Here is a 23,433-nt window from a genome sequence, read left to right as displayed (position 1 = left end):
CTCTTCCTCCCTCCATTTTCTCTCTCCATTTTCTCTCTTCCTCAGACCCTATTCTTTTTTCCTCAGTTTACCTTCTTTGGATTTCTAACAGTTTACGTTTACCTCTTTAGTTACCATCTCTTAATTCTCTTTTTTTCTCTTTTTTGCTTGTTCTTGCAATTACTCCCTTCTTTTTCTCTTTTCAATTGTTTAGGTTGTTTGTCCTCCTTTTGCTCTCCCTATTGTTACTCTCTGCCTCTGTTTCTCCTCTGCCTTCTCTCTCCCTATGTCTTGTTCTCTCTCATTTTTCAGCCTCTCTTTCTTTTTCCCTCTCTCTCTCTCTCTCTCTCTCTTTCTCTCTCTCTTCCTCTCTGTCGCCATCTCGCTCCATTCCCCTCCCTCCACTGTTCTCTTAATCTCCTCCCCCTCTCCCTCTCTCACTATTTGCTCTCTCTCTCTCCCTCCCTCCCTCTCTCTCCTCTCTCACTGGTAGAGGCTTCTCTTCTCCTCCCTCATCCCTCCATTTTCTCTCCTCTCTCTGAATCCCTCACTTTCAGCCATTTTGCCCCCCATACACAACCCCTTATGCCAGTAGCCTTTTATCTACAAACCAAAGTTCTGATAGAATTGTAACTTAAAACTTTTGTTTACACACAAATGGGTATAATTTGCCATCATGTTGGCATACAAAAACATTATTACCTCAGGAGAGGTGTGGGTGTGACGATTCTCAGGGTAGCAGGTCACCCTATCCTCTCTGCACTGCATGGCTACAATAGAGTCTCGTAGAGGGGTCCAGTCCTGTCTTAGTGTGGACAGAACACCCAGATGGAACCCCAGGTGGGGAAGCGATGCTGAGAGGTTGAGTTGATTCACCCAGCAGCCAACTCTTTAATAGGCCTGGCCTGGGATGAAGCTATAACTGTACACTTCGTCCATATTTGGAATCATCACTTCTAGAGTACAAGTAAGAAGGTGAGCAGATCAAGACTAGGCTTAATTTGAACTTTGAATCAAACAGAAAACCACAAAAACTCAGAATAGATCAAGACTTGTCCAAGAAAATAGTCTTCATCTTTGTTTTTAAATAATAATTTTCCACTCTACATGTTGGGACAGGCAATGTGTGTGTGTTAGGAATAGAGAAAGCCTGCTGGAGCAACATTGCAATTGTAGATCCATTTAAGAGGGATTTGTGCTGGCTTTTTTATTTATTTTTTTGCCGAAACTTAACCACCAGCCAAAGTCTTGAGTCCACAAGACAAGAAATACTCCTTACAAAGAAGAAGCCTATTACTTTCACAACTCCAGGAACCTGCTCAAATGTATTTGTAGAGGTTAACCATAACCACCATAAACATTAATGGTTTACTAGTTCATCATCTCCCTGTTCACAAGCCAGGAGTTTTCATCTCAAATGGTCCTTCAGGAAAATGCCTGGCATTGTCTCAGATCATCCCAAACAGCGGCCTGCTCTCAGCACCTCTTTACTTTGTGGCTCTGGATGAAGGTGTTCTAGCAGTGGATTTTACACAGGGATCCTTTAACTGTGTGTTGTTTTGGGTGATTCTATAGGTTTTGGTGAGCTGAATTTCCTGCAGGTACGCCATGAAGAAGAGGGAGGTAGTAATGTCAGTCTGAGTGTTTTTTCCCCCTCCCATTGTTCTTAGTAGAGGCAAACAGGATCAAATGTACTGGTGGAGTGTGAGTGTGTGCGCCGGAGCTTGTGTTGTTCTTTGCCTTCAGGGATCAGATACATAAACAAACATGCTTTTACACACAGAGACTCACACACAACATACACACATAAATGGAAAGTGCATGTGTGTAAGGCCTAGTTGTGATTGCTACTGCATATTGAATGTTGACAGTGTGATGTGCTGTTTTTGCTAAAAGAGAACTGTAACCGAGTTCTTGTGCGGTCAGTTCTTCCATTGGAAGAAACATCAACTGACCAGTCCTTATGAGGCAGTTTGATGTGAATAGCCAAATAATTCACTTATCTGCATTTGGAGGAAGCCCAAATAGCTGGCCACCTCTGAAAAGGTGAGGGAGGGGTGGGATTAATTTGTGCTTTTCATGCGTCATGAGAGAAGATGCACCTCAGCTTCCAGCCAGACACTGAGCACTCAAGATGATGCTCAAAGATGAACACATTTTTCTGCTGTATACTTACATGCTGTTTTATTTGTTGAGATGAGCACAAGCTGTTGTTTACAAATACAGTGGTGGAAAACTAAAAACTAAATCAAAAGCAGCTCCACACTTGTCATCACAGAAGTACTGCCCTGTCACGACTGACTACTTTGCCAAATAGCAGTTGATTGTTTGTGCTAGTGCACACACTGATGTGTTTCATGTCCCATTGGTGTTTCTTAATTACGTTAACTAGCCAGAAAGACGCAAAACTAAAAATAACATTATCATATTAACACGTTCTCTCCAACTATTCATTTTCCAAACAAAGGGACATGGTAAGATCTATTCAATTGTCCATCTTCATCTGTAATTCCTTCCCAAAATTGATATGAATACTTTGTCTTTAACTAGGCGAAGAAAAAGGAGCTAGTAGGAATAATGTTCAAACGTCATTGGCCATACAGAAAATGCTTTGTCAAAAGCCTTCCTTTATAAAATGTTTCCGTCCATGTTTGTGGAACTACTTAAATTAGCTTTTCAGCAAGATAAACATCATCTTTACTTTACTTTACTTTTTGTTCAGTGACATAATTGGTGAACAAATGTTAAATCTCTTGTTGAAAATGCATAAATCCAACCAAGCCCTTTCCAATCCAAGTAGACAAATAACCCTGAAAAGTCCACAACTCAAGGACCTGGTTTGAATGTATCATAGATACCCCACCTATGCGAATCATGGGGGTTTGTATAGATAGGAGTTCATATATAAAGCAGAAACTTGTTCTAAAGCTCAGCTTGCAGCCATTAGAACCCACAAAACCTGTCTAACACATATTTGCTATGGTTTGGTATTTCTATCCAGAAATGCTGAGCTTGTTGTTGCCGTGGTGCTGCGGCACAAGTGTAAAGATGTAGGCCGCAAATCGGCTTTGCAAAAGGTTGTTGATGTTTATACTCAACAGTCAGTCAAATCACACTGCTTCCTCCTATATTGAGAACTGAATCAGGGAATGCATAGCAGAGTAATGTTGCTCGCTTCACTAGCTCTGGTATCTAAATCCACCTGGTACTGTTATGATCTTCTTTAAATTTCCTAATAGCCAACAGTAGTGATCTAGCATTCTTCGAGGGTTGCCGATGACTCCACTAATGCTATAAAGGCTAGATTGCCTAGCGTTGGTTTAGAGTTGGTTAGTTTTCATGTAGATCTCGAGTTTCTCGAGATCACCGAGTACTGTCGGTACGAAAAATAAAAGCGTAAACAATCTGTTTTACTTAGCTCGAGTTGCTACAACCAGCAGCTAACGCAGCCAAGCAGCTACAGTGCTACACTCTGGGGGCATGTACATGGGAGCTCACTGACATGCCCCCAGAGTGTAGCGCTGTAGCTGCCTGGCTGCGTTAGCTGCTGGCTGCGTTAGCTGCTGTAGCAACTTGAGTTGCACCTCTGGAGTTAGAGGTGGAGGAGGATGACCAGTAAGGTCGAGGCTGCTGTTGCTCTGGATCTAACCAACCATGAGACAGGCTGTTGTTCTGCTGGACCTAACCAACCAATCAGAAGTTGATACTTTAGACCTTCTGAACCAATGAGAAAAAGACTGCTGTTGCTTTGGACCCAAAAAGGGCCGATGAAATATGGAATGTGGTTGCTCTTTACCTAACCAGCCAATGAGTCTGGTGTTGCTTCGGATCTAACCAACCAATCAGAAAGAGGCTGTTATTGCTCTGGACCGGTGAGTGGGCACTCCATCACGGAGTCTTCATGGACTACTGCAAAGCAGACCTATCTAATCATTACATAGCCGATGCTGACAAAGAACTTACAAAGGAATGTTTGGAATTTCTGAGTTCACCCTCCAGCTGATCGGTCCTCTGTTGGGTTGACCACCAGTATTTATGGCATTGTTTGACCTTCAAATGCAACTTCTTAGGCCAAACAATTAGTTATTTTATAGGGAGCACCAACATTTATGTTACATAAAATTGTGTATGTGTGTGTGTGTGTGTGTGTGTGTGTGTGTGTGTGTGTGTGTGTGTGTGTTAAAAAGATGAATGTGAATCTTCCACCCTGCCTTTACTTTGGTGCAGAGCAGTCCAGTGATAAGCCATGCTATTGTAATAATTGTGTGTCCGTGTGTGAGAGAGAGAGAGAGAGAGAGAGAAAACAAGCATATTCTTGGACTCACATTCTTCTTCTTTTTCATTTCACCTGTCCTTCATCTATCTTTCCACATCGCCCCATCCCTTTTTGATTTTCATGTACTGCATCCTTACAGCCCCTTCCATGCATTTGTTTTTTACCTCCACTTTCTTCTGTATTCATCCTTCGTTCTCTCTTCCATCACTCCTTCTTTCATTTGTTTCCCCCATATCAGTCACCTTCTCGCTCTCCCTCTTTCTCTCCCTCTCTTTTCCTTCCTTTTTCTCTCTCTTTTCCTCTCTTCCTCTCTTCCTCCCTCTCTCTCTCTCTCCCCCTCTCCCCAGTGTCCTGTCATCCTCTGTCTTTCTCTATACCTCCCTTCCCCCAACCATCCCCCTCCCTCTCTTGCAATCTTTCTGTCTGCATCTCTCTCCATCTCTCTTTTTCTCTCTCTTTTTCCCTCTTTCTCCCTCTCTCTCTCTCTCTCCTCTCCTCTTTCTCTTTTTCTCTCTTCCACTCTCTTTCATCCTCATCACGTCTGTATGTCTGTTCAAATCTGAACTCCGAGATAAAGGCAGATGAAAACATAACTGATGTGTGTGTGTGTGTGTGTGTTTGTTTGTGTGCCTGTGTGTGTCAGTGTGTGTGTCTTTGTGTGTGCGTGTGTGTGTGTGTGTGTATGTGTGTGTGTGTGAGAGAGGGAGAGAGAGAAGACAGAATGAAAGGATTGAGTGAGAAAGGGAGAGGGAGGGGGAGAGACGGCTAGAGCAAGCACAGGCGAGAGAGAAAGAGGGTGATTGCAGAGAGAGAGAGAGAGAGGGAGGGAGGGAGAGGGAGGGTGGTTGAGTGAGCAAGTGCAGAGAGGGAGGGTGAGGGAGAGCGATTGCAGAGAGAGGGAGAGAGAGAGAGAGAGGATGAGTGAGTGCAGAAAGAAAGGGGGGAGGGCAAGTGCAGTGAGAGAGGGAGGGAGGGAGGAGAGGGAGGGAGAGGGGGGAGAGAGAGAGATAAAGCAAAGAGTGCAGCAGACAGAGAGAAAGAAGAGAGGGAGAGAGGATAGGGAGAGAGAGCATAAAGGAGACACACATCCACGCGGCATACACACACACACGCACACATACAAGTGTGCATAGGCACACACATACACACACATAAACATACACACACATAAACACACACACACTGTATTTGTGTTTTGGAGAAGACAAAGTAAGTACAGCTTGGTCTTGGGTGAGTGGGTGGAGCCTAAGGCCCCGCCCCCCAGGGGAGGGTATATAAGGGAGGTGCAACAGCAGGCAGGAGCTCAGTAGCACTGGCAGGATGCGGAGCCTCAAGCACCTGAAGCCTCATAGCAGGAGGAGTGCGGTGAGTTCTTCAGATTAGGGCGTACACACACACACACACACACACACACACAGATATATGCACACACACATACATACACACAAACATAGGAGCACATCAATACATAGAGCATGTTACACTACCCAACTCGCACATGACTACCTGCATACAGTGTTACTGACAACCACAGTTATCCAGAGATTATTTATGGTCACACAATCATTCATTACTTCTCTCACACACACACACACACACACACACACACACTAATACTTACTTACAGTGCTCACACACTCATCTGCTTAAGCTGTGTGTGTATGTGTGTTTGTGTTGTGGTGTGTGTGTCTGTGATGAAATGTGTGTGTGTGTGTGTGTGTGTGTGTGTGTGTGTGTGGTGATCAGTTTAGAACAGCTCTGAATTCTTATCTATCTTCCCCTCCCTCCACTGTTCTCTCTCTCTTCCTGTTCTCTGCTGTCTTTTCCTCCAACCTTGTCTCTTCCCTCTCTCTCCTCCTCTTTCCTTCTCTCCCTCCCTTTCTCCCTCCCTCTTTCCTGTCCCTCTTTTCCTCCCCCCATTTCTCTTTCTCCTCTCTCTCCTTCCATCTGTCCTCTCTCTTTTCCTCCCCCCATTTTTCTTTCTCTCTCACTCTCTGTCCTGCTCTGTCTCTTTCACTCTTACATTTAATCCTTCATTTTGTCTACCATTAATTTTGTTTTTTTCTTTCTCTGTTGCTCTCTCTCCCCCTCTCTCTACCTCTCTCTTGCTCTTTCCTTCTTTGCCCCTCCCTCCCTCTTTCTCTTGCTCCCTTTTTTCTCTCCCTTTTTTCCTCTCTCTCTGCCTCCCTTGCTCTCCCTCCCTCTCTCTCTCCCTCCCTCCCCTCCTCCTAGTCCTTGTTCTTTGCTTCTCTCTCTCTCTTTCTCTCTCTCTCTCTGTCCCCCTCCCTCTTCTGTTCTTTCTTTCTCTCTCTGCCTCAACTGTCGTTTCTGTCTCTCTGCTTGCTCTGCCTCTTGCTCTCTCCCCCCCCTCTCTCTCCTCTCTCTCTCTCTCTCTCTCTTTTAGCTCACCCTAGTTCTTTCTTTTTCTTTTCTTTTTTCTCCTTCCTGTTCTCTCCCTCTCTCACTCTTCCCCTGTTTCCCTTGCACACTCTCTCACTCATTCTGTCACCCCTCCCTTCCCTGTTTCTCTTTCTTTTCTTTCGTTCACTCCTCTCCCTCCCTCCCCCGTCTCTCTCTTTCTCTCTCTCTCTCTCTCTCTCTCTCTCTCTTTCTTTCTCTCTTTCTCTCTCTCTCTCTTTCTTTCTCTCTTTCTCTCTCTCTCTCTTTCTTTCTCTCTTTCTCTGTTTTTTTCCCTTTCTCGCCCTCACTCCCTTTCTCGCTCTCTGTCTGTCTGTGTGTCAGTTCTCTCTTCTCTCTCTCTCTCTCTCTCTCTCTCTCTCTCTCTCTCTCTCTCTCTCTCTCTCTGTCTTTCTAATGTGTGTGTATTTGTTTCAGCCTGCTGTCACTCAGCAGTGACAGAAGTGAAAACAGGAACACATACATAGAGATGGGCAAAGAAAGACTGGATGAGAAGATCTACAGAGAAGGACAGAGGGAAGAGTGGGAGGGGGAGAGCAAGAAGGAGAGAGAGCAAGAAGGGGGGAGAGAGAGAGAGAGATGGAGAGAGAAAGAGGCTGCAGAGGGTGGAAGGAAAAAGAGGGGACAATTGTGTACAGGGTGTCATGTAGGCCAATCCACATGTAAAGCCACTAGAATGTGTGGAGGTTGACACACCTGCTGTCAAGGGTGTGAGGCAAAAACATTGGGTGTTTCATCAGGCAGGTGTGTGTGTGTGTGTGTGTGCTATTATGTGAGTGTGTGTATTTGTGTCAAAGGGGGATTTCCCAATCTACTATCCCATGTGACTGCTTGGTTCTACAAATGAAAGCAGAACCAACTGGCTGTGTATGTGTTTGAGGAGGAGGGGTATGTTTGGTTGAGAGAGGACAGTTTCATAGGCTGCATGCTGTGTGCATTTTGCATAATGTGTGGATCCATCTCCATCACAGGTATAGAGTTACGCAATGAAGGTGTGAGAAAGTTGTGGTGTATGTGATGTTGTTTGCCATGCAATTAGTGTGTATAATATAGGCTAATGGGCCAAATGTTGAGTGTGGTTGGTTTTGTGTCATGGATGCTGTGTGTGTGTATGTTTGCTTGTCTGTATATCTGTGTAGCTGTATATGGGCCTGGAGAGACCACATTAGGCCATGGGCAGATCTGCTAACTTGATAAATGCCCTCTGGCTTTGATTGAGCGTAGTAAAACAGATGAGTTTTTTTGCTTTAGTCTCTCCCTGCTTCAGCATAGTTATCTATACCAACACTGTTGCTAGAGGCAACTCCTGGAGCAACTTGGGTCATCACGAGTCCGAGAACATTATCTTCGTCCTTGATCCACATTGGCCACTTTCAAGGATTATTAGCATCTCTTTTGGTTTTAGTTTAGCCTGGAAAACCCAGACCCTGGTAATCTAGAAAGATTAAGGGTCTGGCCACGAACAATGTAATGGCCCAACTCAAGGGGCGGCAACAAGCATGCATTTAAAAATCTCACTGCACGCAACACTAGACCATGTTTACTCTGAATGATTTCGGACTTCGACACAATCGGATAACACTATGACCAATGTGTGTCCAACGTTGCAGCGCTGTCTTCATCAGTTTAGCTGGTTCCCCGGAATGCAAGGGGAAAAAGTAACGTGCATCATCGTTGCTCATTGCCAGAGTGTCTCACAGAGACAATTCCATTGTACTCTCGCGAGAACTCTGGATTTCCAGGGTAGTTTTAGTTGGCTACATGAGAGGAATATTAGCCTATGCTCAGTTTCCATTGGATGTTTGAAAGGAGCATCAGTCTTCAGCTTGGTTTCTACTGGCTGCTTGAGAGGAACATCAACCTCAGACTTGATTTTCATTGGTGGTTTGTGAGGAGCCTCAGTCTTCAGCTTGGTTTCTACTGGTTGCTTGAGAGGAACATCAGCATGCAGCATAATTTCCATTGGCTGCTTGAGAGAAGCATCAACCTCAAGCTTGATTTCCATTGGCTGCTTGAGAGGCACATCAACCTCAAGCTTGATTTCCATTGGCTGCTTGAGAGGCGCATCAACCTCAAGCTTGATTTCCAAGGGTCAGCAGTGTCTTGCTTATGTTTCTGGTGGCAATATGACTGCTTTTCACCATGGACGACTTTTCTCACTAATCTTCCTCTTGAAGGCCCCGGCCGTGGCGCGACTGGCTGGGGCACCTGCACCGTATGCCGGCGACCCGGGTTGGATTCCCGCCCCGTGGTCCTTCCCGGATCCCACCCCGACTCTCTCTTCACTGTCCTGTCATTAAAGGCATAAAAAATGCCAAAAAATATACTAAAAAAATCTTCCTCTTGAAGCCATAGGTCTAGTCTTTTTTGGCACTGGTCTCTCTTGTCACCAAACTCGTCAAACTAAACCAAACCGAACGCTAAACTTTTTTCTCAACAAAGGGAATACTGAGCTCTACTATAGTACTCTTTACCATCATAGGTGTTGTGGCCATAGGTATAGCTGCAGTAAGCTGTGCCAAGAAGCCAGTGGTTGGCACATTCACACTCCTTAACTCTACAATTAGGGACGTGGGCATGGCAGCTGTCCAAATGTTTTGGTTAATTTCTGCCATTGCTCAAGCATATATGTGTTTAATTAATCTTAATTGTTATGCTAATTGCTGTGTAGTTTAAGTAGTAGAACCCTCTAGCCTCTATCTAGGGGCATATAATAATCTGTCCTTGTCTGTGTATGTCCTTAATCCTAACCCTTCCCCAGTGGAAGTGTGAAACCTGTCTAGATATGACACCATACCTTCATTGGAATGGAAATCTGTTGCTGTGAGCTTTTCTAGTAATTAGCATCATTAATTCTGTTGATACAGCTGATTCCTTTCAGCTCCCAAGCTGTGTCATTGATTTTGATGATTTAGGTCAGTGCTTGGATGATGGTGTGTCCTTATGGAATATAGTTAGTCTGATTCTTAAGTATGTGTATGTATATGTGTGTGTGTGTGTGTGTGTGTGTGTGTGTGTGTGTGTGTGTGTGTGTGAACATCAGATATTGACTCCAAAATGCTTGGTAGGCTGAATTTCATCAAGTCCAGCAATCGCTGACTGGAGATATTTAGCTCCAGAAATCCTACCCGCTTCTCAAACACACACAGACACACACAGACATACACACAGACACACACACACACACACACACACACACACAACGTGCCTTTGTCCAAACGCAGATACCAGTGACTTCTCACTTCTGTCACTACCAGAGTAGCTGATCAAATCTCCTACATGCCCTGTGAACTCAGAATTGACCACCCTCCCCTCTCTCCCTTTCATATGGATAATGCATACATGCACAAACACACACTCTTCGTATGGATAATGCATACATGCACAAACACACATTCTTCATATGGATAATGCATACATGCACAAACACACATACTTCCTCACTCCTTCCTAACCTTTTTTGACACCTAGGTGATAATGAAACATTAACCAATGCACTTTCCTGGAGTGGTGCCATGATTGCCAGTCAGTAGTTTGGTGTAAAGGTTGCCTAAAACGGTTCACACCACTATTGGAAATATGGAAGTTGTAATTACCTGTTAATCCTTTTGCCGTGAAAAGGTTATCTATCTCTTCCCAGACTTACGTCTTTTCTTTCATACACCCACTCTGTCTCTTTTACTGTTTCTCTCTCTCTCACTCCATCTGTCTCTCTTACTGTCTTGAGGCCACGTGTATCTGAGTTTCTCTTGTGTAATTTTCTGAGTGTGTGTGTGTGCATCTCTTACCAACCTGAGGCGTTTGTGTTTGTGTGTGTGTCTCTAACGTGTGTTTTTCCCTCCCCTGCAGGAGGAGAAGACACAGCGGGCAGTCCAATGCCCGTCTGAGGTCATGCGTGGGCGCGCGGAGGTGGGCACTCAGACGGAGCCAGTGGTGGTGCTGTCGCTGGCACAGGCAGCCGTGCTGGGCCTCATCTCACAGAACGAGGTTTTCGGAGCCACCATCGCCCCCAACGGCTTTTACACGGGCGACCCCAAAGAGTCCCCCGCTCCCCCTCCGAGAGGATGGACTACGAGTACGCCTGACCAGCTCATCGGGGCCAACGGAGACTACTTGGGCCAGAATGGTCTCGTTGAGGACGGACACATGCCCCCCCACCCCGACTGCGGAGACCGCAGGTGGCACGGACCCCCCCACGATGGCCCCAAGCCCCCGACGGGCCATCCCGACCCCTCTGTATCAGGGGCAGGGGTCAAAGGTGAAGGGTCATCTGCAGGATCTGGGCTGCCTTCTTGCGGGCACATGATGAGCGGCATGCCCATGGGCGACCCGGCCGGAGGGTACCGGCTGGCACACAAAGACCCGCCACCGCCTCCCCCACCGCACGCCGGGTGCCCCGACTGCCTGCGCGAGGCCAAGAGCTCCCACACCCCCACGCCGCAGGGCGACCCGCACCCTCACGCTCACCCGCACGGGCATCACCCGCACCCGCACGCGCCGCCGCACCCACACCCTCACCCCCAGCCACACACGTCTTCCCGTGACCGGCACGGACCGCCGCCGGGGAAGAGAGGCGTGGGAGGAGCGGCGGGAGCCGGGGGAAGCGCCGGGGACAACAGCGACGACCGAGGAGGAGAGGAGAACGGGAGGAACCGCGGCGGCGGCGCAGGAGGAGACGAGGAAATAAGCGGCTACTTCCAGCACGGCGAGGTGGGCTACGAGTCCAGCGAGATGGGCGGCCCCGGCGGAGAGTTTGAGGAGAACAGTCAAGGAATGTTCTGGAACGACCCGGGCGAGGGTGGAGGAGGAGGAGGAGGCGGCGGTGGATCGGGAGGAGGGAGTAGCGGAACGGCCGCCCACCATCACCACCACCACCATCACCACCACCATCACTCGGGCCGGCGCATCGACCGCCTGGACATCAACATCCAGATCAACGAGTCGTACTGCGTGGACGTGGGCGAGGGCCTGCGCCGCTGGAAGTGCCGCATGTGCGACAAGTCGTACACCTCCAAGTACAACCTGGTGACGCACATCCTGGGCCACAACGGCATCAAGCCGCACGCCTGCCCGCACTGCGGCAAGCTCTTCAAGCAGCCCAGCCACCTGCAGACGCACCTGCTCACGCACCAGGGCACGCGGCCGCACAAGTGCACCGTCTGCAAGAAGGCCTTCACGCAGACCAGCCACCTGAAGCGCCACATGCTCCAGCACAGCGACGTCAAGCCGTACAGCTGCCGCTTCTGCCGCCGCGGCTTCGCCTACCCCAGCGAGCTGCGCGCGCACGAGGCCAAGCACGAGCGTGGACGCTGCCACGTGTGCTCGCAGTGCGGCATGGAGTTCCCCACCTACGCCCACCTGAAGCGCCACCAGGCCAGCCACCAGGGGCCGCACGCCTTCCAGTGCGGCCAGTGCCACAAGTCGTTCCCCTACCGCAGCCAGCTGCAGAGCCACATGCTCAAGCACCAGCCGGGCCGCTCCTACGCCTGCTCGCAGTGCGGCCTGCAGTTCCAGCAGCTCTACCTGCTGCGCCAGCATGCCTTCACACACAAGGGGAGCACGCCCAGCACGCCCAGGGTCAAGGTGAGGGGGCTCACTAGTCCACACACACACAGATTGCATACAGACTCACACCAACACACATCATACAGTGGAATGCATTTACACACAAGGGGAACATGCCCAATATGCCCAGGGTTAAGGTGAAGAGGCTGACTAGTCCACACACACACACACACACACACACAGATTGTATACACACTCACACCAACACACATCATACAGGGGCATGCATTTACACACAAGGGGAACATGCCCAATATGCCCAGGGTTAAGGTGAAGAGGCTGACTAGTCCACACACACACACACACACACACACACACACACACACACACACACACTCACACACAGATTGCATATAGACTCACACAAGCACACATTGTACAGGTGCATACATTTACACTCGAGCAGGGGTTATCCTCTTGTTCTAGACTTCAACAAACCAATGCAGAATGTAGACACAGAAAAACAAATTCATTCTCAGTATCTGTGGCCTGATTACCAACACCACCACAATCAGCCCTATTAACACTAGAGACTTACCCAGACCATCTCCTTAGGTCTCTTTACTGTCGGTTTGTTAGGTCCACCCAGCTACCTGTCCACACATTTAATCACCTCTCCCAAGGAGCTTACGTGTTCAGTGTGTTTTTTCTGAAACATGATGCAGCTGTAGCATGGGCCAAGGACTAAACAAATTAAATTTTGGAGTGTTCCTGACTCACAGCACGGCTTGACGAATGTACTTACTACGCCACTTGGCTTTGGCAGAGGTCTGCACTCTCCAAGTGCCCCTCTAGTTATCTAATGAGTGCCTAGTGAGATGGAGACAGACTGGTTGGCAAGAAGAGAAAATCTGTTTAAATATTCACATTTGTGTTTCCTCTGTGCTAGGCCTAGATATGGTCTGGGGTATTACTACTACGGCAGAATGAAGAATCACCTGTCAAAAAAAAATATTTTTGTGAAGCTTTGGACCTTAAATTAGCTTCCCAACTCAAAACCTATTTGTCCTGCCCACATAGTCATTTATACATTTACTTCAGACCTCAGACGGGGCATGATCAGATGTTTAAGTAACTTCACAGCCCAGTGCTGCAGGCACTCACTGTAATAGTACTTGCTTGGTCTTCAAGGTAAAGAAATGTTATTGTTTTATAGACCATGCTCTTGATTTTCAAATTTGGAATTGTGACCCACTTTTAATGACATTCACTCATTGTCAAGGTCACCTCAGGACCGTCTCATGCTAGTATTTCAGCTGTCAATCAGAATCAGCTTTGTTGACCAAATATATGGACACAAAAGGAATTTGACTGCGAACATTGGTGGCTCTAAGTCTAGGATAATATACTGTACAGATTATGAGTACAATATGTACGGTTGATCATACAGTAGACAGACAGTGTAGATACGATAGACTGACAAAGTACAGAGAGCACAGATAATGCAGGGAAAAAACAATATTATTTAAAAATCCAAGTGTGTGTATGCAAACAATTTGTTTGGGAATGTAATTGAGGCATATTAGAGTGTGCAAGGAGCTACACTAAAAATGTTGCATCTGGCAAAGATGGAGGCTGATTAATAAATCTGAAATTGCATATGCAATTGCAGAAGGAGATGTGATTGGTCAGTTGTTGATTAGTTGCTGTATCTGTATCTCCATAAGTAGTTCTAGTTCCATAGTTCCATAAGTAGTTCTAGTTCAATCACCACAATATAGATAGATGACTTGTATTCTGTGTGTGATGTCAGGTCCTTGTGTAAGTAGGTTAGTGATAAACCAACAGGAATGATAACATCAAACTTTCCCCTTACAACAATGAATGTTGGCAAATCACTTCACACACAAGACTTACACTGAGGTGTCAGCTAGACACACACACACACACACACAAACCCAAACTTTATGTATCTGATCAGATGAAACGCTGGACATCCGTTGTGGATAAAGATTCAGTAGCATTCATTTTCACCTTTTGTTAGTTACTTTTAAGTGTTTGACGGTTATTAGGATTCTTCAGTAAGATACCAGTTTGATTTTGTTTCATGACTAGTTTATATCATTTTCCATATATCCACGTTGTTCCTTGCATAGTATTTTTGTAGTTACATCTTCATCATATCCAACACACATTTTAGGGTTTTCTTATGGTGGGTACTAACCTGACACGGGTGTGCCTAGCCTGTGTGTTGTGTAGACATTCACACGCACCTCAACAGGTGAAATACTCATCTGTAAACAGTGGTCCATCAAACACACACACACACACACACACACACACAAACAGCATATCTATGCTGTTACAAATCAAGGCACAGTCATAAACATCTACAGGCTTTATTGTTTACAAACACAGCACCCAAGGCTCTAACTGTGTGAAGGTGTAAGCAATGTCAATCACACATTCACAGGCCTTTTGTCATGCTCTCCTTCCCACTGTCGTTTGGGTTTGCTTTGCTCATTCAGTGTCCAGTGTGATAACCAAGCGTGCGTTTAGACTAGGTGATGCTGTTAGGCTTGGGCATTATGGGTAGTGTCCCCTGATTAGGTTTATTTGTGTATATTGTGGATAGTTAGTAGTGAAATTGATTGGAGTCAGTGTGACACAGGTTATTGTCTGAGAGATAGAGGGGCATTTGCTCCCCCTGGTGGTTAAGTTGGAGAACTGCATAATAAAGCACACATTGCTATAATGGTGTTGGTCTCAGTGGAAACTAATTTTGTGCATCTGTGAGGGAGACAGAGAGGTGATTTTAAACTTATCATGAGATTTAGTGCCATACAGGGGCTATTTCACTGTGCACACACAATGACCTTAATGATCCTTAACATGCAAGCACAGTATCTGTGTGTGCAAGCGTACTCTTCTCTGTGGTCCAGCTGCCATTGTCACTCAGACACACCCAAATATACTCTGTGTCATCAGTGTGTTTTAGATTGCTGTATCTTCACCCACTTCCCTCTACCCATCAACCTCTGTCGATCTGTCTGTCTGTCTGTGTGTCTTTGGGGGTGTGTGTGTGTGTGTGTGTGTGTGTGTGTGTGTGTGTGAGCACTGCACACTGTACACCTCCTTTATGCCACATAGCCTACTCCCAGAGTCTGTACACCACTCTACAGCATTTTAAATTCTGAATGACTTAAATACAGCTACATTTATTATATATTGCATTACAATCTGTGTCCCTGGGAGGTGAATTAATGCCATGAAATGGTGCCCTAACCCTGACCCTCTAATACAAAGATACATGACATGAGCTACATGGTCCTTCTGGGATGTAAAATCTCTTTACTTTACAGGAGGCTTCTGTCATCATTGGTCATAGTCACCTTTAGCATCAGTGCCTAGATAGAAACTCTAGTAAAATGATGCCACTAGAAATCATTTTGTCACTTCTATATGAATGTATATTTACGGCCTACTTTTATTCATTCAGCAGCCAGGACCTTTAATCCGAAAGCAGGTACAGTACTGATACATGTTGTTGTTCGTATGTTTGCTCCCCGCATACCACATCCTAGATGTTGAATGTGCAAGCACCTACGTAGCTCCACCCCCTGAGCCACATAAACCACATTTCGCTGATTGAATCATCTCTGTATATTCATCTATCTCTCTCTCTCCCTCCCTCTCTCCCTCCCTCCCTCTCTCTCTCCCTCTCTCTCCCTCCCTCCCTCCATCTTCCTCTCCTTCCCTTCCTCTAGGGCCGTAAGGGCTTTAAATGCGACGTGTGCGCCCGTGAGTTTACGCTGTCAGCCAACCTGAAGCGCCACATGCTGATCCACGGCAGCGTCCGGCCCTTCCAGTGCCACGTCTGCTTCAAGTCCTTCGTCCAGAAGCAGACCCTCAAGACCCACATGATCGTGCATCTGCCCGTCAAACCCTTCAAGTGCAAGGCAAGGCTACACACACACACACACACACACACACACACACACACACACACACACACAGGTTCCCACGGGTCATGGAATTTCTGGTATATCATGAATTTTGGAAAGTCTATTCCAGACATGGAAAGTCAGGGAATTTGATAATTTTGGGGACAAAGTCGTGGAATATCAGGGAATTTTGTTGTAGCAGTTTTAAAATGTACTTGGCAAATATATTAACACAAATATATTTCCACTCAGAATTGGTGTACATCTGGTAATTAGCTTTACTGCTTGCTTGAGTAGTTGTAGTTAGCCCTACGCAACTGTTATGAAATCTTTGGTTGGTATACTGTACCCTACATTATATAGTATGTCATGGAAATTCAGTTTTACGCTGACACACATACTTGCTTGCACGTACAACAAGTGTTTTTCCAGCCAACTGATCAATCACACACACGCACACGTTCACTCACACTCACACAGTCACGCACACGTTCACTCACACTCACACAATCACACACACACACACACACACACACGTTCATTCACACTCACACAGTCACACACACACACACGTTCATTCACACTCACAGAGTCACACATACTCAGTAACACTGGGCTGTGCTTCTGCAGGTGTGTGGGAAGTCCTTCAACCGAATGTACAACCTGCTGGGCCACATGCATCTGCACGCGGGCAGTAAGCCCTTCAAGTGCCCTTACTGCTCCAGCAAGTTCAACCTCAAGGGCAACCTCAGCCGCCACATGAAGGTCAAACATGGCATGGACGTTTCTCCAGATGGCCACGGTGAGCCAACCCACACACACACACACATACCCACACACACACATACATACATACATACATACATACTAGGGGTGGAAATTAACTTTTTATCTGAACATCTACCAGCTGTCAAATAAATCCCTGTTGCACACATACATATATACCGTAAAACTTCAAATAATAGTCTGGGCATTTATTTTTCAAAATCGCCAAACTGCACCGGCTTGTATTTGAGACGGACGTCTGTATAAGACGGGCCTTTAATTCCTTTCACACAAAACTTTTCCGTTGCAAAGATGGGAAATATTATCAAATTAATTATTTCAAACATGCTGAATGCCTACCCATATTACAAGGCTATCCGAAGATAGGCTTCAATCAACAATCATTGATTTACAGTAGTGTTGAGATGTTGTTCATTGAGTGTTAGAGATAATAGAGATAACGATCCAAATAGCATACTGGTAGACGGAAAGCATGACTGTAGGAGGTTACCACATTAAATTCCGTTTTATTTATAATTAGAATGTGTTTAACAAATCAGTTTATGTAAGACATACTATATTTTCTCTTAGATTATTGGGAGCTGCGCCAAGCGAAATGATGTGATGAACAAGTAAGGGATAATGGACGACACGCTGTTCGAGTAGACAAAGTTAATACGTGTTCTAGGTGGTAAAACGGCCCGACACCAAGTTCCATCTAGAAAAGTGTATTAACTTTGTCTACTCTAGTCGAACAGCGTGAAGTCCATTATCCCGCTTATTCCACTGTTGCCACTTGCGTGTTCATTTCCTGTTATAATGGAAACGTTTTAATCTGTAATCTGAAACGTTTTAAACGTAATCGGAAACGTTTAATCTGTAATCTGAAAAACGTTTTAAACTGTATTGTTTGTAGAACTACTTCTTTCCGCCACATGTCAACAAATTTCTCAACTTGCAGCACAAAGTGCCGTTACTAGTTCTAAATGGATGGTTGCTATGGCCAAAGACCAGTCGTTAGTTCCATCTCTCCCGTTGTCACGCAGGTATATCTCAGGATTCTGATAAACCTTAGCTTTGAAACATCGCTACTACTTTGAAACATCGCTTTTACTTAGCCTACATGTCATCCAACTAGCTAAAATCCACGTCTGTCATATGCTACAATGTTAATATGCTCTGAACATCTGTATTTTACAGCTTGGATGCAACGTGACAGTTCATTTAAACTTAACGAGTTTGCCGAATTAATATACAAGTGTGATACGGCCAACAAATTGGATCTACTTCATAGGTGTGCAAATAACATCACATTCTAAATTACGCAGGACAATGGGAAATTCAACCAAGCAGCGGAATAATACAAGTTAATATCCATCGAGCCTAGGAACTCGATGCCCGAAACACATCAAAATAATACAAATCGGAAGAAAGAATTGGGCAAGTGTGTGTGTGTGTGTGTGTGTGTGTGTGTGTGTGTGTGTGTGTGTGGGCAAGTATGTGATTCAAAAGTTTGTGATTCAAAAGTTTGTGAACCTTTTGGTTTTGTTGCCAGCATAATCAAAACAAGTATAGGCTTACCGTTGGCCTATCCTTGTCATGACAAGAGAAAATATTTTGTCTAATGCACCAATTTGAAACAAAATGGGATGAAATGAACGATGTAGGTACATAGGATAGGCCTAATCCATATCGAAAAAAAGTTTCACTGTTTTCAACACTGCAGTCTTTATTAATGCCATCTAATCAGAACTTTAGCATGCACAATCTGCACCCTAGAACTGGCTTAAACAGGTTTTAGGAGATTAAATACAACCCGAGACTGAAAAAAACAGACTGGCCTTTTATCCAAGCCTGTAGCCACATCATGCTTGTAAAAGAGATTTGGCATTTTTATTTGGGATTTGGCTTATATCTGAAGTTTCACGGTACATACATACATACATGTGAACGTACAAAACATACATACACACATACTAGGGGGTGGGACACTATCGTTAAAACGGAAACTATGCATTTTACACAGTTTCAATTCAGGTGTGAAATACATTGAATAAATCCAAAATTCTTGCATTTTGCCTTTTTGTTCTTCATTTACACAGATATTGTGATGCGTCGTAGATTAATCTTTTAGAATGTATTGAGAGTTGCAGAATGTTGCATGGTGATGTTATTGTTATCGTGGGCAAAGTATCATGACCGTATCAGTTCCTCAGTTACCTAACACACATTCATTCACACACTCTGATTCTCTCTCTTTGTTTTCTCTCTCTCTCTCTCTCGATCTCTCTCTCACACGCACACACACTAATATCAAAGACTGCATTGCCCTTGCTGCAGATGAACAGAGCGAGTCTCCATGCAACTGCATACATATGTAGACACTAGAACACGCATGCTCTGACTGAGGCACACACACACACACACACACACACACACACACACACACACACACACAGTATGCTCTTTATGGATATCTCTCCAGATGGACAGAGAGCCAGCTCACATACACACACACACACACACATACACACACAAAGACATGAATATCAAAGGCTGCATGGGCATCTCCCCAGATGGATGTAGTGAGCCAGCTCACATGCAGATGCTGGTGCGCACGCTCGCACACACACATGCACACACTCAAACACATTCAGACATGAAGGTCAAAAACGGCAAGGATCCCTCATTAAGGTTTCTCACTTTCAATTCAGGCCAAGCATGCTGTGGCACTTACACAGACAAACATTTCCATAGATTCACATCACATCTGATAACACATAACACACACACACATCTGCATTCAAGCATAAATACATGTGGACAGTTGTCCAGTCTCACACAAGCGAAGGTCAAAATCAGTATAGCTACCTCCCAGACACTAAATTATCACACTATCAAATGTCAGGGCGAATTAAGGACACACGTTTCACTAGGACATGCATTTCAGCTTGGAGTTTATCAGTGTGTGGATTTTTTTTATTATTTATTTATTCCCAGACCGGCTCTGAAGTCTGATATCCTTATCTGAAACATTAGATCTTACGTTATATGTGACGTGACATTTTTACACTTCATGTTTGTGTTTTTTTTTTTCCAAGTATATATTTTTAGTTTTTTTAGGCTTTTTATGCCTTTAATCAGATAGGATAGTGGAGAATGACAGGAAGCGAGTGGGAGAGAGAGTCGGGTGGGATCCGGAAAGGACCAATAGGCGGGAATCAAACCAGAGTCGCCGGCCTACGGTGCAGGTGCCCCGGCTAATCGTGCTACGGCCGGGCCGCATGTTTGTGTTTTTGTAGAGGGTTTACTGTTTGTTTGTTTGTTTTTGTTTACTCAGACGCCCCACCAGAGCTGGAGCCCCAGGAGGACTATGAGGAGGAGAACTTTGACTTTGCTCCTCCTGAGAACATGGAGAACAGCGACGCACCCAACCTCACCAAGCTGTCGGAGGTGGCCATCCAGGAGCTGGACTACTACAACTTTGGCAAAGACGTGGGGAACTTCAACTCAGCCTGAGAGCAGAAGAACTGCCCCCCACCCTACCCACACAACTCTGCCCCTGCCCCATCCACACACCCCCACCCACCCCCCGCGTTCTTGACCTTTACTACGCAGCACTCTCACACACACACACACACACACACACACACACACACACACACACACACACACACACACACACACACACACACACACACACAAACACACATAAACACACACACACACATAAACATGTGGATGAACACATGAACCTGCCGCCAGCATTGGCGCTTACTGACCCTGTGTAAGCCAGAACTCAACCCCAGGGAATTATAGTGGAGGCTGTGGAGGGCAGCCATCTTTGCTTTGTTTCCTCAATGCGCTGCCATTGTGGCTCTGTTTCTGCTGAGGGACTATGAGTCTGGAGAAACACCTTCACCCACATGACTTCCTGTTTCCTGCTCAAGCAATGATGGACCCTCTGAAGGTGAACAGCGCTGAGACTGTTTCAAACTGCAGTTACACACACAGGAAGTCCTGTCCTAGTTTGATGTTCCTGCAACATCTAAAAGAAAAAAAGAACATGCATTTGCATTGTGGTCATATTAGAAGTCAAATATTTAAAGGACTGTTTTCCATCTGCCATAATCCACCCGTCATGTTACTTTGGTGAGAATGCATGTGAAAAATGGTGTAAATGCGAAGTATGAAGTGAACAACTGTTTGTGTGTATGTGTGAAGAATGGTGTGTGTGTGATTGTGTGTGTGTGTGTGTCTGTGTGTGAAGGATGGTGTGTGTATGTGTGTGAAGGATGTGTTTGCCGTTTACCCCCCTTTACCAAAGCTCTTGCTGTAAGCCAGAACATACAACACCTTACCCCGATCAGTAACCCATCGCCCCCAAATACCCATGACAACAACCCAAAACAAGCAACTACACCTAACCCGTGCCCTGGGACCTTGCGTTGTCGGGTCTAAAGCCTACTGGTTTAGTACTGTGAGATATCTTGGTTTATAAAAAAAAAACTGTGTACTTAACATTAGTTCTCAGTGTAGTCATTTAGCTCTTCATGGACTAACTTTCATTGTTGGCAAGAACTTGTGATCCTTCTCCATTCCCTCTCTGGTATCTGCTTTGTTCGATTGCTGAAGTTGTTCTAGAAAGTTCAAAAGTTCTGATGAAACCTGTTGATGTTCGGTTTTTGGTCACCCGAGAGACTGCAATCTCAAATCAGAGTCCAGTTAGAAGAGATTACAGTTCCTTGTTACTGAATGCTATTTATTTTGCACTTTTTGATGGAAACACACTTAAAGAAAAGGGGAAGATGTCTCAATTCAAGTATTTAGCCACTAACCTTCCTTTTGGCTGGTTTTCTGGTGAAGCCTTAAACCTAGTCCTGGACTTCATTTTGTTTATGAGGGGGAAAAAAAGAGTTTTTTTTTTGTTTTGTTTCTGTTACAGCTTCCAGTATAGACTAGCACTAGAATTAGCGGCTAATGGACTGAATTGAATTCACCCACCCTCTCTGTTCTCTCCTGAGAGACAAACTTTACCTTTGACCCTTTTGTGTAAGAGCTCATCATTTCATCGCTACTTCCTGCTCCCAGCTGGCATCTGCCTGCTCTGTAGATAGTTAATGAAGCTTTTTTTTCATGCTGGTTGCCAGGCAATTCTGTCCTGTCTTTGGGTGGTAGGAGAGGTGTGTATGTTTGTTATTGCAAAAGATGGAGAGTTGGACAGTAGAGGGAGAGGGAGGCAGGGCAGTCTGTGCAGCTTTGCTCTTTGGGAGATACATCAGTCGTTATTCGAACTCACAAAATGGATGGATGGCTTGTCTTCTCTTTTGGTTCTGAGTAGTGCAACCGACTTTGAAAATTCACACCTGGTTATTTAATAAAGATTCTCTAGTTCAGACATTCTAGTGGTGTTTTATGTTTATTGAATTGGTGTGTGTGTGTGTACTGTATGTAGTGTATGTGTGTGGTGACAAGAGAAAACCCAGCAGCCAGGACACTGGGCATAAGTTAACTGCTCAAGGGACCATTCTGAGCACCACTAAAGAACTTAGGAACTTCATTAACGGTTAAAGATTGCTTACCGGTATTTATTTTGATTGTTTTTAATCTTTGTCAAACATTCTGTTAATGGCTACAGTCCTGCAGATATCTGTTTTCACAACTTGCAGTATTGGGTTCTTCAAAAGACCGGTTAGGCAGGAATCAAAACCATTTAGGAGTAAAGAGTAGAAAGGTTCAACTTCTTCATAAAAAACATTTGATCTGGACATGGTCCTAACATGAATCATGAGTGTCCAGGGTTCCAGGGTGTGAGATGAACTGATTTAAAGGCCATATTACACATTTTACAACTCGGCTTGGGGGCCGCAACAACGTGTAGACCAAGAATTGACCAAAACTATTTTATTGCAATAAATAAATATTTAGTTTAAAATTCTGGGGAGAAATACTGAAAGTAAAGTGCAAGCTATAGTGCGAATACAATCCTGAAGGAAAACTGAGGGGTGTACAACAAAGCAAGGTGACTGTCTTACCCAGGTAACTTCAGGAGTAATCGCTGATCTCCAAACAACACGTATAAGTACATAAGTATATATACTCTTTAGATCCCGTGAGGGAAATTTATCAATTGCATTTATCCCAATCCGTGAATTAGTGAAAAACACTCAGCACACACATCCCGGCACAGTGAGCTGTCTGCAACAACAGCGGCGCTCAGGGAGCAGTGAGGGGTTAGGTGCCTTGCTCAAGGGCACTCCAGTCGTGCCTACTGGTCGGGGTTCGAACCGGCAACCCTCTGGTTACAAGTCCGAAGCACTAACCGGTAGGCCACGACTGCCCTTTAGAAACAATAACTGTTTAGTGCAGTGTTCTTTTAGAGATCAGCGGTTAATTCCCAAAGTTACCTGGGTGAGCCAGTTACCTTGCTTGATAGTACAGCCCTCTGCATGGCTTTTTCCACACACAGGTGGGTCTCAGGTGTGGGCAGTCAAGGAAACGTACGTCCATGCACCACTCAGAGGCTGTTGCACGGACACTGCGAGG

General features: G+C 45.3%; 1 protein-coding gene across 1 annotated transcript; it reads left to right on the top strand.

The window, feature by feature from the left end:
- Nucleotides 1-5,571: 5,571 nt before the first annotated feature.
- znf710b (zinc finger protein 710b) lies at nt 5,572-22,285 on the top strand. Its single transcript, XM_048263734.1, has 5 exons — nt 5,572-5,620; nt 10,523-12,256; nt 15,946-16,137; nt 16,753-16,924; nt 20,228-22,285. Exons 1-5 carry the CDS (start codon nt 5,576-5,578, stop codon nt 20,404-20,406), a joined length of 2,322 nt encoding a protein of 773 aa, XP_048119691.1. The 5' UTR covers nt 5,572-5,575; the 3' UTR covers nt 20,407-22,285.
- The last annotated feature ends 1,148 nt before the right edge of the window (nt 22,286-23,433 follow it).

Source organism: Alosa alosa, chromosome 14 (assembly GCF_017589495.1).
Source record: "Alosa alosa isolate M-15738 ecotype Scorff River chromosome 14, AALO_Geno_1.1, whole genome shotgun sequence".
In the NCBI taxonomy this organism is placed as follows: domain Eukaryota; kingdom Metazoa; phylum Chordata; class Actinopteri; order Clupeiformes; family Clupeidae; genus Alosa; species Alosa alosa.
This window is presented reverse-complemented; position numbering and strand designations above follow the sequence as displayed.